Raw genomic sequence first — 12,542 nt, forward strand, 5'->3', positions numbered from 1 at the left:
TTCAATGGGACCCATCGAATCTGATCCATAACTCTTCAACTACCATGTTAACGTGGCCTCCCGACGGAACAAGAAGTAGAACAGGAACACGAACAGGACAAAGAACACGGACAGGTTCCATCCATACTTCATTCATTGCGTCGGTGTTGATAATTTATCTCACGTTTTAAGTAAAATCGAATTTAGCCATTAAAATTTAATTTGGCACTTTAAGGTAATCAATCTATAATTTTCAGTTTTTCTTTTTATTTTTCGAAATAAAATTTAAAAGTTAAAAATAAAAATAAAACAAAATATTTTAAAAATTAACTGTTTTCGCACATTTAAATTTATTAGTAAATTTATAAATGTTAGGGAAAAAACTTAAGTAGATGCATAAGAGATGCTCTGCTTTTTACCCTGTAAATCTTATCTAAATTGTTCGTTGAGAAGATGTTGGGGCCAACTTATGTCCGACGTGGCATAGACTTCCACGTGATGACTTTCTGTAAATTGTCGTATATTCATTTTCTTTTGGACCACACTGGTGGGGTCGTCGTATATTCATTTGGTAAATTGTCCAAAAATCTCCGGCCATAAATTTTGCTTAGATCTAGATGTCACGTGGGTTTACTGTTTTATTCAACTCGTGTTCTAATTTATAGCCACAAAATGTTGAATATATCCAATAAAATTTTGAAAATTCCATAGCAGCGTCATTCTGTTTACTAGTCTTCATCCAGATTTCAACTTCTCTCTCCTCTCCCAATTACCCGCCTCGCCTTTTCAATATAAACCCTACCATTCCGCCCTCTTCCTCCGCCTTCCCCTCCTTTCGCGCAGCGATCGACAAAGAACGAACGGAGGAAATCTCGTGGTAATGTGTCTCACTCTCCTTTTATTTTCATGTTTTTATTTTTTATTTTTTTTAGTCTTGGCCGATTATGGCTGAATCTGCTAACCCAGGTTCTGATTTGTAGCCTGAGACGCTTTCGGAGGACTAGGGCGAATCGATTGAAGCGAAGATGGTGGGAAGCGTGGGAAATGGCTTGTTGGATCTGGGGGGCAGGGAGAAGGTGGAGCCGCTGCCTAAGGAGTTCGATCCCGAGGAGATCGTCGATTCCTTGCTACATTCGGAGTCCAACATAGTTGGAAAAGAGGAGGACGGGACGAGCAGAAAAATAGTGTTGGGGAGGAATGTGCACACAATGTGTCTCGAAGTTAAAGAACCAGAGGCCGACGATGAGATTACTGGGGAGAGGGAAGCGTATATGGCCGGCGTCCTAGCAAGGTACAGAAGATCCCTCATTGACAGGACCAAGCACCATCTAGGTACGATCACGGTTTTAATTCACATTTGCTATAAATATTAGCTTTCTCCACTGAAGCCCTTAAACAACTGAATCTCTGAATTCGTCAATGTTTCTTTTCCCCTCTCAAAGACAAGTAAATGAATCCAATTTAAGCAATTAACCAACTATGATGCTACATTTGCTGCCATTGACACTGCTGAGAAATCACGGTAGAATATCAACTCCAATAAAAATAGATGTTCATGTGTTAGAATGTTTTAAGAACAATATTTGTTTTTCCCACATGCTTCCAAAACACAGAGAAGGAAGAGGAAGCAAACATAGCTCTCAGAGCTCATGGCGGATCTTAATTCCAACATCTATATTTTAGATTTAGACATTTACATGCAAATCTTTTCGTAAAATTATGCCTTTTGTAAAAGTTGGGCTTCATGGAGACACTATGTGCTTTGGTAAAGTTGGATCCAAGATCCCCTGCTCCACAAAAAAGTGGACCGGGGATGGACCATTTGCAATTGTAACCAATCTCGATCAGATCGCAGCCACGATCCTCCTACAATTACAAGTGGTCCATCCCTGGTCCTTTTTTGTGGACCAAAGGATCTACCCTTGGTAAAGTCATGCGCAGCCATGAAATAGTTGGGATTATTCTGGATGGTAGGCTGACATTCGTCCTCTATTCCACCATCTTCACGTTGGTGCTCGACCCCTTTTTTAACGAGAGATTGGTTGACATTTGCCTAAAATCGGTTGATGGACCAAATGATTTTGGATTGACATGAAACCAGTTCCTATGTGTTCGTCTAGTTCTCTTGATTATATCTATGCCCTCAAATATCAATTTGACACAATATATTGAGAGCAGTGATTTTTTTGAACACGAATGTATTCGAAAAATTCAATTCGTGTTCAAAAAATCATTGCTCTTAATATATTGGGTCAAATTGATATATGAGGATATGAATATAAGCAAGAGAACTAGATGAATACATATAGTTAGTTTCATATCAATCCGAGAACGTTTGATCCATCAACCAATTTTACCTAAAACTAGCTGATAGACCAAATGACCTTCGATTGACATGAAATTAGCTCTTATGTGTATAGTTAGTTCTCCTGATTATACTCATGCACTTAAACATTAATTTGACCCAATATATTAAGAGTAGTGATTTTTTTAACATGAATATTTTTGAAAAATTTAATTCGTGTTGTCAAAATTACTGCTCTTAATATATTGAGTCAAATTGATATTTGAAGGCATGAATAGAGTCAGGAGAATTAATCGAACACATAGGAACTAGTTTTATATCAATTTGAGGTCGTTAGTCGATCAACTGATTTTGGCCAAAATCAATTTTGATTAAAAAATAAATCAGATTGATTTTTAAAATTAGTCGACTGACTTATTTAAAATTTTGAAATTTCAACACATAGAACAATCAATTCGACTAGTAAAAAAAATTAGTTGACTGATTTTCAGACAGAAAATTGATTCAACTAATTTTTTATCAGCGACTGATTAGGGGTAAAATGAGAAGTGGATACACGATTTAATCATTTTGAAATTACTCTTTTGATAATTTTGATACTTTACCCATGTGGTTCGGTAAAAAGATGTTATTTCTTTTTTCAATTTTTGCAAGTATACATTCTCTCATAGACGTATTCTAATAAAAAAGACATTTTATATGATAGTACGGTGCGTGTTATGTTTAGTGTGTGATGCTCATGCCATGTCGCTGTGAGTCTTTGAAGTCTGTAAATTGGTATATATATTTCTCACCACTAGCATCTATTGTGCTCAATTATAAAGTGATCTTACTACATTTTTGGATTCATAGTGCTCTTCAATGCTTATTTGTCTTTGTTTAATTCTTATCTTGCTCTAATTGTATTATACTAGTGTTGATCGACATCCACATTGTTCAACTTTTTTATGTCATTTTTACTTATGATTCTTTTACAGGTTACCCGTACAATTTGGACTTTGATTATGGTGCTCTTATCCATCTGCAACACTTTTCCATCAACAACCTAGGTGACCCATTCATTGAGAGCAACTACGGTGTGCATTCTAGGCAATTTGAAGTTGGAGTGTTGGACTGGTTTGCTCGGCTGTGGGAATTGGAAAAGAATGAATACTGGGGTTATATTACAAACTGCGGCACTGAAGGAAATTTGCATGGTATCCTTGTTGGGTTAGTACCTTTTCTTTAAATCCTTTAAGAAAACTTTGCTAGCTAATGAAAGTTTTTTCAGAACACGGGTGCAAAATCTGGAAGCCTTTTTCAAGAGTAATTTTACTTGAAATTGCTTGTATTGTGTTTGCCAGGAGAGAGGTCTTTCCCAATGGCATTTTGTATGCCTCAAAAGAATCTCATTACTCGGTTTTCAAAGCTGCAAGGATGTATAGAATGGAGTGTGTGAAGGTTGCCACTCTGGTGTCTGGTGAAATCGATTGCACAGATTTTAGAGCTAAGTTAGTCCAGAACAAGGAGAAGCCAGCCATTATTAACATCAACATTGGTAAATCTTCTTGTTCCTATATTTGTTGTTGTTTTACTCAACAGAAGTGAATTACTTATTATTATCTTACATAGGAACCACTGTCAAGGGGGCTGTCGATGATCTTGATCTGGTCATACAAACTCTTGAAGAAAATGGATTTAAAGATCGGTTCTACATCCATTGTGATGGTGCTCTCTTTGGGCTCATGATGCCATTTATCAAACGTGTATGTGCTACTCTTATTTCGAATTCTACTTCCAGTTTCCACTATAAACAAGCATTAAATCACAACCATGCTAGTGCTTCTCTGAAAAGGTTTATTATTCAATTAAAAATTTGTTCCTCTAAGATTTTACAGATAATTCTTGAATATATAATTGACTTTTTTTTTCTGTCCGAACTAAAGTCAGCAATGGGGTTTTGGGCAGGCACCAAAAGTGACGTTCAAGAAGCCTATCGGAAGTGTGAGTGTGTCAGGTCACAAGTTCGTGGGATGCCCGGTGCCTTGTAGGCGTCAAATTACGAGATTGGAACACATCAACGCCCTCTCCAGTAACGTTGAGTATCTTGCTTCCAGGGATGCCACCATCATGGGAAGTAGAAATGGCCATGCCCCAATCTTCCTCTGGTACACCCTCAACAGGAAAGGTTATCAAGGTTTCCAGAAGGAAGTTCAGAAATGCTTAAGGAATGCTCATTATCTGAAAAACCGTCTGAAAGAGGCAGGGATTGGTTCGATGCTCAATGAGCTTAGTAGCACCGTTGTGTTTGAGAGGCCAAAAGACGAGGATTTCATCAGGCAGTGGCAACTTGCTTGTGAGGGAAACATCGCACATGTAGTGGTAATGCCGAATGTCACCATTGAGAAGCTCGACTATTTCTTGCGCGAACTACTTGAGAAACGTTCACACTGGTATCAGGAAGGCACAATCTCACCTCCTTGTCTCGCTGCGGAGATAGGCGAGGCCAATTGTTTGTGTTTCTCACATAAGAATTAATAATGCCTTCTATTGCTAGTCCTTTTGCATGCTTTTCTCGCTGTTAGCTATCGGTGTGATGGGCTCGACGTTAGGAGATTGTCTTGTGTTAAGGAAAAAGAACGAATAATGCTTTCTAAGAAAGTTTCCTAATGTGCCTGAATGACATTTGGTTTGTTAGTGGCCATTGTATTTAATACTTTAAAAGAGAGATTTTGTCCTAGGACGTAGTAGTCGATATTTGGGTGGTGGTTTGTGGGCGAAGGTCTTATGGGATTCATTTCTCATGAAAAAAAATATCCATTCATCTGCAAAGCTGATTAAGGTAGACTGTGAAGGGCTTGTAGCAAAAAGTTAGAATTTGATCCTTAAATGTTAGGAAAATTGAGAAGATGTTTTGTTGTTGTATCATTACCTCATGAGCAAATCATTTTTTAAAAGTTGATATCAAGTAGCTTACACTGACTAGTTTAGTAGTTAGGTAAATTGAGAAGTGCTTGCAGTGGGTGACCTCATTGCAAATCATTTCATTGAAGCTGAGATTAGATCATTAAATGTCTAAAAAAGTTTTTAAGAATATCTTCCGCCACTGCTTCATTATCCAGGGTACAAATCGTTTCATCTTTAATCCTTAACATATGGTTCGATTTCATCTTTAATCCTTAACATATGGTTGATTCATCTGATGAATTAAAGTTGAATTGTAGTCTAGATGACCTTCCAGGTTAAGCTATGTGAATGAGCTCGTCCTTCTGTATTGATACAGTTGGAATCTCTATAACTATTTAATTCAATAGGTATTTTACTATAGGGTTGACGATATCGAACCAGTCGAGGCTAGCTCTTCTGGTCTGTATTTATGGATCAGGAAATGATTTACTTACATGTATTGATGGAAATTGATGATCCCTATCTATTTTATAAGTGAGGGTTATCAATCCCACTAATACAGGATCATCCTCTTATCCATAAAAATAGACTAAAGGATCTCAGCTGGAACGAGCCATATCACTTTTACTTCCATATGTAAATGAACCTGATTCAGACATCCGCACTGGATTCAGTTGAGCTCGAATAGGCATTTTGTGAAGGTTTTTAATGTTACAATTGCTTTTGAAAAATTTTAGAATGTCCGCATATTTCTGGAATTGTCAAACACGGATGTCCAGTCTTTTGTCAGGACGCGTACCCCTCTCGGTTACTGCGCAACGGAGTTGTTACTTGCTACCCTTGTTCGTCGAATGCATATGCTTTGGGTGCGAGACGAGGGCATTAGCTTTTGCGTCGCCATTTGTGAGTTACCTAAGCAGCGGCCTCTGCAGTATGAATCCTCTCGACTAACCAATTCTTTCACTGCAACAAATCAAACTACCGAGGAAATAAATAACAACTAAATAATAATAAGAAATAGTTCTGTTTTAAGTGTTTGCACACGGATAATGTAGACATATCAATTTATTAAGGAAAGTAAATTGATTGGTCGAATCAAGTCAGCTAATTGACTGATTTCAGTCTGATCAAATCCACCTACTAGATGGATCCGACGATGGCAATATATTTTTTTATTATCCAGATATCCAAATACTTATAGATCCAATTATTTCTCAAAACGAACCGTCTACTCCTCTAATTCATCTATCCAGTAAATTTGAAAATACAAAATCCACGGTAAAATTTATCCTCATTGTGAATACTTCAGTAGATAGGTTGATAGAGCGGAAGAATGGATGACTGGTGTTGAAAAATAATTCAAAAATACTCAACTATTCATAGTAATTTTACTAATAGACTATGTTTGTCTCAGTTGTATCACAGACAGTAGGAATTACTTCCCTCTAGATACATATGGAGCCAGCCAACATTAGGGGAGTTTCCTGCCGTAATACATTCACTGTTGGATTTTTCCTGCAGTGATAGTAGATCAGCACAACGTTAGGTGAAATTAAGCTAATTGACACCGCACTCACTTTTATCACACGGTGGGTGAAGACCGCTCAACCAATAGGCTCGTCTGCCCACGCTTTGCTGACCGCGGAGCAAAGTGCGAGCGACAAAAGGGCGGAGTCTCCGACCTCCTCGTTTTCCTTTCTTCTGCCCTCTCGTTCCAAATCCATTACCAGATCTGAATACGAAGGAAGCAGCACAGGAGGAGAATTGAAGCTAGTCGAAGAAGATAACGAATGGCGAGCGACAGCGATCTCGACGAGGACGAGCTCCTCCAGATGGCGCTCAAGGAGCAGGCGGAGAGGGATGTCAACTACAAGAGGCCGTCGGCGAAAAATTCTAAGCCCGTCGTCAACCTCATCCGGCCTCCGCCTCCGCCGCCTTTCATGGATCAGAGCCAGCCTCAGGGGAACCCTAATTCGAATTCCAATCCCCGTGGCAAGCAGCCCCGGCCGCAACAGCAGCAGCAGCAGCAGAGGCGGAATCCCAGTCGTGGAGGGGATGACGACGACGGATCGGAGGTCGAGATGCTGAGCATCTCCTCTGGAGATGAGGACTCGTCTAAAGACCGTGTTCCACCGCAGAGGGGGCGTGGCGGCAACGATCGCCGAGCGCCCAGGGATGATGGCGATACCGGGCAGGACGACGATGAGCCCAGAAGCTGGAAAAGGGTAGATGAGGCTGAGGTATTCTTGATGGGATGATAGTCCTTTTCTCCCTTTACAGTTGATCTCAAAATTCTTAAGTCGTGAAACTGAATGGGTAAAATTGAGATAATGTTTATGTTCACCTCTAGCGAGTTTTTTTTTTTTTTTTAAAAATAATATTTTAAAGATTTTCATTTGGCCATTTGATTTTGCAGCAATGCTCGTTTAATAAAGTTTCCAGTTATTCTAGAGCTCGTTTTGCTTAAATTTAAAACGCAACCTGTATCTGCAATTCTTTCTAGTATCCGTAGGTTTTTCTTTATTCTAACCAATTTTGTCCGCTTCATATGATTGTGTGGCATTGACTTGCTGGATATATCGGTGACATGGTCCCTGAAGATATTTCTGATCGATATAACCTTAAAATATGCTGTAACTTTTTTTTTCTTCCAAAAAACATGATTTGTGTTTGGAGGATATTCAATTTTGATTCAATTTTTGGTTTGAAGTTTGTTGATTAGACTTTAGTCTTATATAAATATACCAAACTTTCAAGCTTTTATGATCCTACAAATGTTATAGTCGGATTGAAAATCAAATCAATAAAAATGTTATTTCAACTATCAAACCCTTCAAAATGGGCATTCAAAATGTTTGTTTTTTGTTAAAAAAAAAACAAACTGTGCCTATGTCTGAAAATATGGAATCAATTGGAAGGTTGTTATGCTTTATACAAAGTTTTGGCATGTGATATACCTTTGGTGTTGGCACTGAGCATGCTAATTTATCAAGGCATCATAAGAATGCAAATATTTGTTAAACAAGATTAGTTTCTTTTTGTTGAGAAGGTTGAGCTCATGTTAATGCACTAAAGTTAGTCTTTTATATGTTTAAAAAATGAACTCTGAATACATCAGAAGGGCATAGGTTACTAGACTGATCCTGTGAAAAAAGAGAATTTTAAATTATAGTATTGTTGTAATGGAGTAAATAGCTGTAACTTTGAAAGATGAATTATGTATGGGTCTGGTAAATGCCTATTTGATTTTGTTTTATATAGTTATTGTGACTGACTTGGCATGTTTTGGGTTGGCTGGTATGATCATAATATTTGGTTGTGTATGCCATGATTTCTTGAATATCCTGCAACTTCCCAGAAAATTCAAATATTCTCCAAGTATGTAAGAGACATGGAATCAGGTTACAATGGCCTGGGTTGATGAAGTGCCCATGAGGTTGTCAAATACACTTTTCAATGAAATTACTTTTGTGATTCTAACTGGTTCTTTTCTCAAATCTAATCACTTATTTCTCATCTTTAATGTATAATGCTTCTATTCTGCAATATGATTGAAATTGTTATGTTGGCAACTAGTTTAATATGCTTCTGCATACATTCAGCATGGCGTCTTTTCTCTGAAAATCAAATTTTTAACTGAGATAAAAGTAAACTTACAACCGGTTTCTTTTTCTTTAGCTTTCTCGTAGAGTTCGAGAGATGCGTGAAACAAGGGCTGCACCAAGTGCACAAGAACAAAAACCAAATGCAATTGCTCGCAAGGGGCTTGCACACTTGCAATCTTTACCTCGGGGTGTGGAAGTTTTGGATCCACTTGGGCTTGGGTAACTACATTGTTTTACATGGTTAACTTTTATATTCGTCATATAACTTGGAGGCTATGCTGCTGCATTTTTTAAGACTCTTATATATATATATTATTGCCAAACCATTCCTAGTAGCAATAAGTTGTTCAATTTTAAAATATTAAGGATTTCCATGCAGATATAAGATAGAGAGGGAGGCGAAGAGTTAGATTGGATAGAATTAAGGACTCATTCCTATTGCACAAAACAAATATCAAAGATCAACATCAAGTATTGGAGATTTTCAAAAGTATAGTAGTGAGGAGTCATGGTCTGGAGTCATATATTGGATACCAAATAGTTAAAAACAATGACTAGATCATTGTCTTAGATCATACTTTCATGCTTGGGTGTTTCTTTGTGCCAACTCACTTTTACAATCTTTGGCAAAGTGTTATGTATTCTAATCTCGTGAACTTTAACTCCTAGTTATTCTTTTTTAATGTTGGGAATGTTCAAGATTGTGTGATCCATAATACATTTCAAAATTCGGAACCCAACTATTTGTTATCCGGTAGGCTTGTGACTATAATATTGTAATATACAACAAAGTTTAAAATATCAACTTGAGTTTTGGGCATGCTAGGTGTCGATGTTAGTGGGTGTGCTAAATGTTAGAAAAGTGATGCAGGCCCAACCCATGATGAAGCCCAATTTGAGCCTTCAAACTTCAAACGGTCATAACTTTTGACTCGAGACTCAAAATTAGGCTGTTTGTCGCCACACGCGCAGAATTTAAAAACCTACGTTTGTTATCAGTGAAACCGTAACCGTTAAATTTTTAGTTCAAAATTCCACCGTTTAAACTCTTTTTGGGGTCCGTTTTGCTATTTTTAGTAAATTTTTTTTTTTTGGGTATTTAAGGTAATTTTCGTATTCTTGGTATTTTCAGAGAAGATTTATCTTGATTCGTGTCTTGATTTAAGTTAAGATCGTTAAGTTAATTACTTTTCTTTTCGGGTAAAAATCTATTTCCTTTCTTTACAAAATTGGCATTAAGATCTGTCAATTGTAATTTCTTTCCTTATTTAGGTCTTTAAGTTGTGGTCTATTTAAAAGTCATGTTTAGATGTAGAGGAACCAACCCTTTAATTTTAATAAAAGTTTCCTTTTAGAAGGTTGTCTTCTCCTCAATTTTCCTTTTTTCGTTAACCCGCAGGATAATCGCTTTTTTGCCCCGTGCCAGTTGGTGTCAGAGCATGAGATGGTCATCGCCAAATCCAATGGCGGGTCGTCGTGGTCGTAGTTACGGTCACCATAATGGGCAAGCTTCGAGGGAGGAAGCTGAGCCCCGTGGTCGTAACATCCAAGATATAATGACGATTGAGGATTTACGAAAGCAAGTTGCCGATTTAACCCTATAGCGGTGCGAGATCTTGAAGATCGTGAGATTTCAGATCGTGGATTTGAGTCTTCTTTCGAGAACCCATATCACCGGTGGGACTCTCCTTACGAATGTCATGGATGAGAGGAGTTGGTAGAGACTTCGGATTTCGGGATTTGCTCGAATTTTCTGGTTCGTTACAAAGGACTTCATTGACTAGATCAACGAAGTAGAGTGAATCTTCGACTACAAGCGAGTTCTAGATCAAATGAAGGTGAAGTTAATTGTCATTAGACTCAAAGGGTGAGCATCAGCATGGTGGGAACAGATGTGGCGCTCTCGAGACAAACAAGGTAAATCCCAAATTTCTAACTGGGAAGATATGAAGGAAAACATGAAGGAACACTTCCTTCCCTTCGCTTACACCCAAACTTTATTCCAGCGACTTCACTCATTAAGACAGGGCATGAGATCAGTCGACAAATATGCAGAAGAATTTGTCCAGTTGATGGCCCGAAACGACCTATCCGAGACGGAAGAGCAGAAGGTGGCATGTTACTTAAGGGGTCTGCACTTGGCCTTGCAAGATGCCCTTAGTCTTCATTCATTCTCGACGGTGTCAAAGGCCTTTCAACGTGTTGAAAAGCAACAAAATCAGAAACTAGTGGGGAGAAGCGACCAAAACAGTTGGCCAACTCACCCTCAAAATTCTCGCCCTTCACAGCAGTAGCCATCGCAGAGGTCACCACAAGTCTACTCTAAACCCCCTATTAGATATTATCAATGTGATGAATAAGAACATATGCCGTATCAATGCAGGAAGCCCTCTTCTACTGATCTGAAGGGAAAAAACTTATTGATTGAGGAAGATGTGATGGAAGATACAATAGCAATGGATGATCCGATGTATGAAGCATCTAAGGAAGTGATTTATGGCGATGGTCATGAGACTCTGGTCATTCGTAAGAGTCTGCTGACTCCCAAGGGTGATTCAGGAGACGATTGGTTGAAAACCAATATTTTTCATACTACCTGCACCATCGTGGATAAAGTCTGCAAGATGATTATCGACAGTGATAGTTGTGAGAACTGAGAACATAATTGTCCAGAAATTACAACTGAAGACATATTGTCATCTTAAACCCTACAAGTTATCTTGGCTAAATAAAGAAAGTGAGGTAATAGTAGACTGGTGATGCCTCGTTTTCTTTTCAATTGACAAATATTTTGATAGTGCTTGGTGTGATGTGGTGGTCATCGACGCATGTTATGTATTGTTGGGACGACCTTGGCAGTATGATCGCAGTGTTGTTCATGGTGGGCGGAAGAATACCTATACCCTTAATGTCAAGGGAAACAAAATTGTGTTGGCGCCGCGGTGGAGAAAAACTCCTCCAATTCCGATAGCTAAAAATACTAATCTGCTTTCTATATCTAGATTTTTAGATGAAGTGGAGCGTGGAGTTGTATATGCTTTGCTACCATGCTAAAGCATTGCTCCTACCATGGACGCGGAGTTATCATCTTAGCGGATTTTGATGAGTTGATGCTAGAGGATCTTTCTTCTAGACTACTGTCTATGCGAGATATCCAACATTAGATTAACCTTGTCTCGGGGTTGAGTTCGCCTAATCAGCTAGCTTATCGGCTTAGCCCTAAGAAAGCAAAAGAATCGCATCATCAGGTGGAGTTGTTGGAAAAGGGACACATCCAAGAGAGTATGAGCCCCTATGCAATTCCTGCCCTACTAGTATCGAAGAAGGATGGCTCGTGGCATGTGTGTTGACAGCAGAGCCATCAATAAGATTACAATGAAGGTTTCCAATTCCCCGTTTGGACAACATGTTGGATCAGCTATCCGGTTCTAAGCTTTTCTCAAAAATTGAACTTAAAAGCGGATACCACTAAATCAGAATAAGACCAGGTGATGAATGGAAGACGATATTCAAGACGCAATATGGACTATATGAGTGGATGGTCATGCCTTTTGGACTGTCTAATGCACCCAACACCTTTATGAGATTTATGCATAAGGTATTGCGGTCCTTTATGGGAAAATTTGTGGTGGTATACTTTGACGACATCCTTGTTTACAATTCGACATGGGCGTCACACTTCCATCATCTCCATATTGTCTTCAAAAAGCTAAAAATAGAGTGCTTATTTGTAAACAAGAAGTACTCTTTCTTTACTACATCAGTAA

General features: G+C 38.4%; 2 protein-coding genes across 2 annotated transcripts; both read left to right on the plus strand.

Annotated features, from left to right (window-relative positions):
• The first annotated feature begins 695 nt into the window (after window positions 1-695).
• LOC122001005 (serine decarboxylase 1-like) lies at window positions 696-5,003 on the plus strand. The gene is made up of 6 exons (XM_042555537.1): window positions 696-856; window positions 960-1,311; window positions 3,262-3,493; window positions 3,628-3,821; window positions 3,896-4,029; window positions 4,232-5,003. Exons 2-6 carry the CDS (start codon window positions 1,005-1,007, stop codon window positions 4,799-4,801), a joined length of 1,437 nt encoding a protein of 478 aa, XP_042411471.1. The 5' UTR covers window positions 696-856; window positions 960-1,004; the 3' UTR covers window positions 4,802-5,003.
• A 1,780-nt stretch (window positions 5,004-6,783) lies between these two features.
• On the plus strand, window positions 6,784-11,432 carry LOC121999229 (exocyst complex component SEC5B-like). Its single transcript, XM_042553935.1, has 3 exons — window positions 6,784-7,410; window positions 8,849-8,994; window positions 11,159-11,432. Exons 1-3 carry the CDS (start codon window positions 6,961-6,963, stop codon window positions 11,430-11,432), a joined length of 870 nt encoding a protein of 289 aa, XP_042409869.1. The 5' UTR covers window positions 6,784-6,960.
• The last annotated feature ends 1,110 nt before the right edge of the window (window positions 11,433-12,542 follow it).

This window comes from Zingiber officinale, chromosome 7A (genome assembly GCF_018446385.1).
Source record: "Zingiber officinale cultivar Zhangliang chromosome 7A, Zo_v1.1, whole genome shotgun sequence".
Classification (NCBI taxonomy): Eukaryota; Viridiplantae; Streptophyta; class Magnoliopsida; order Zingiberales; family Zingiberaceae; genus Zingiber; species Zingiber officinale.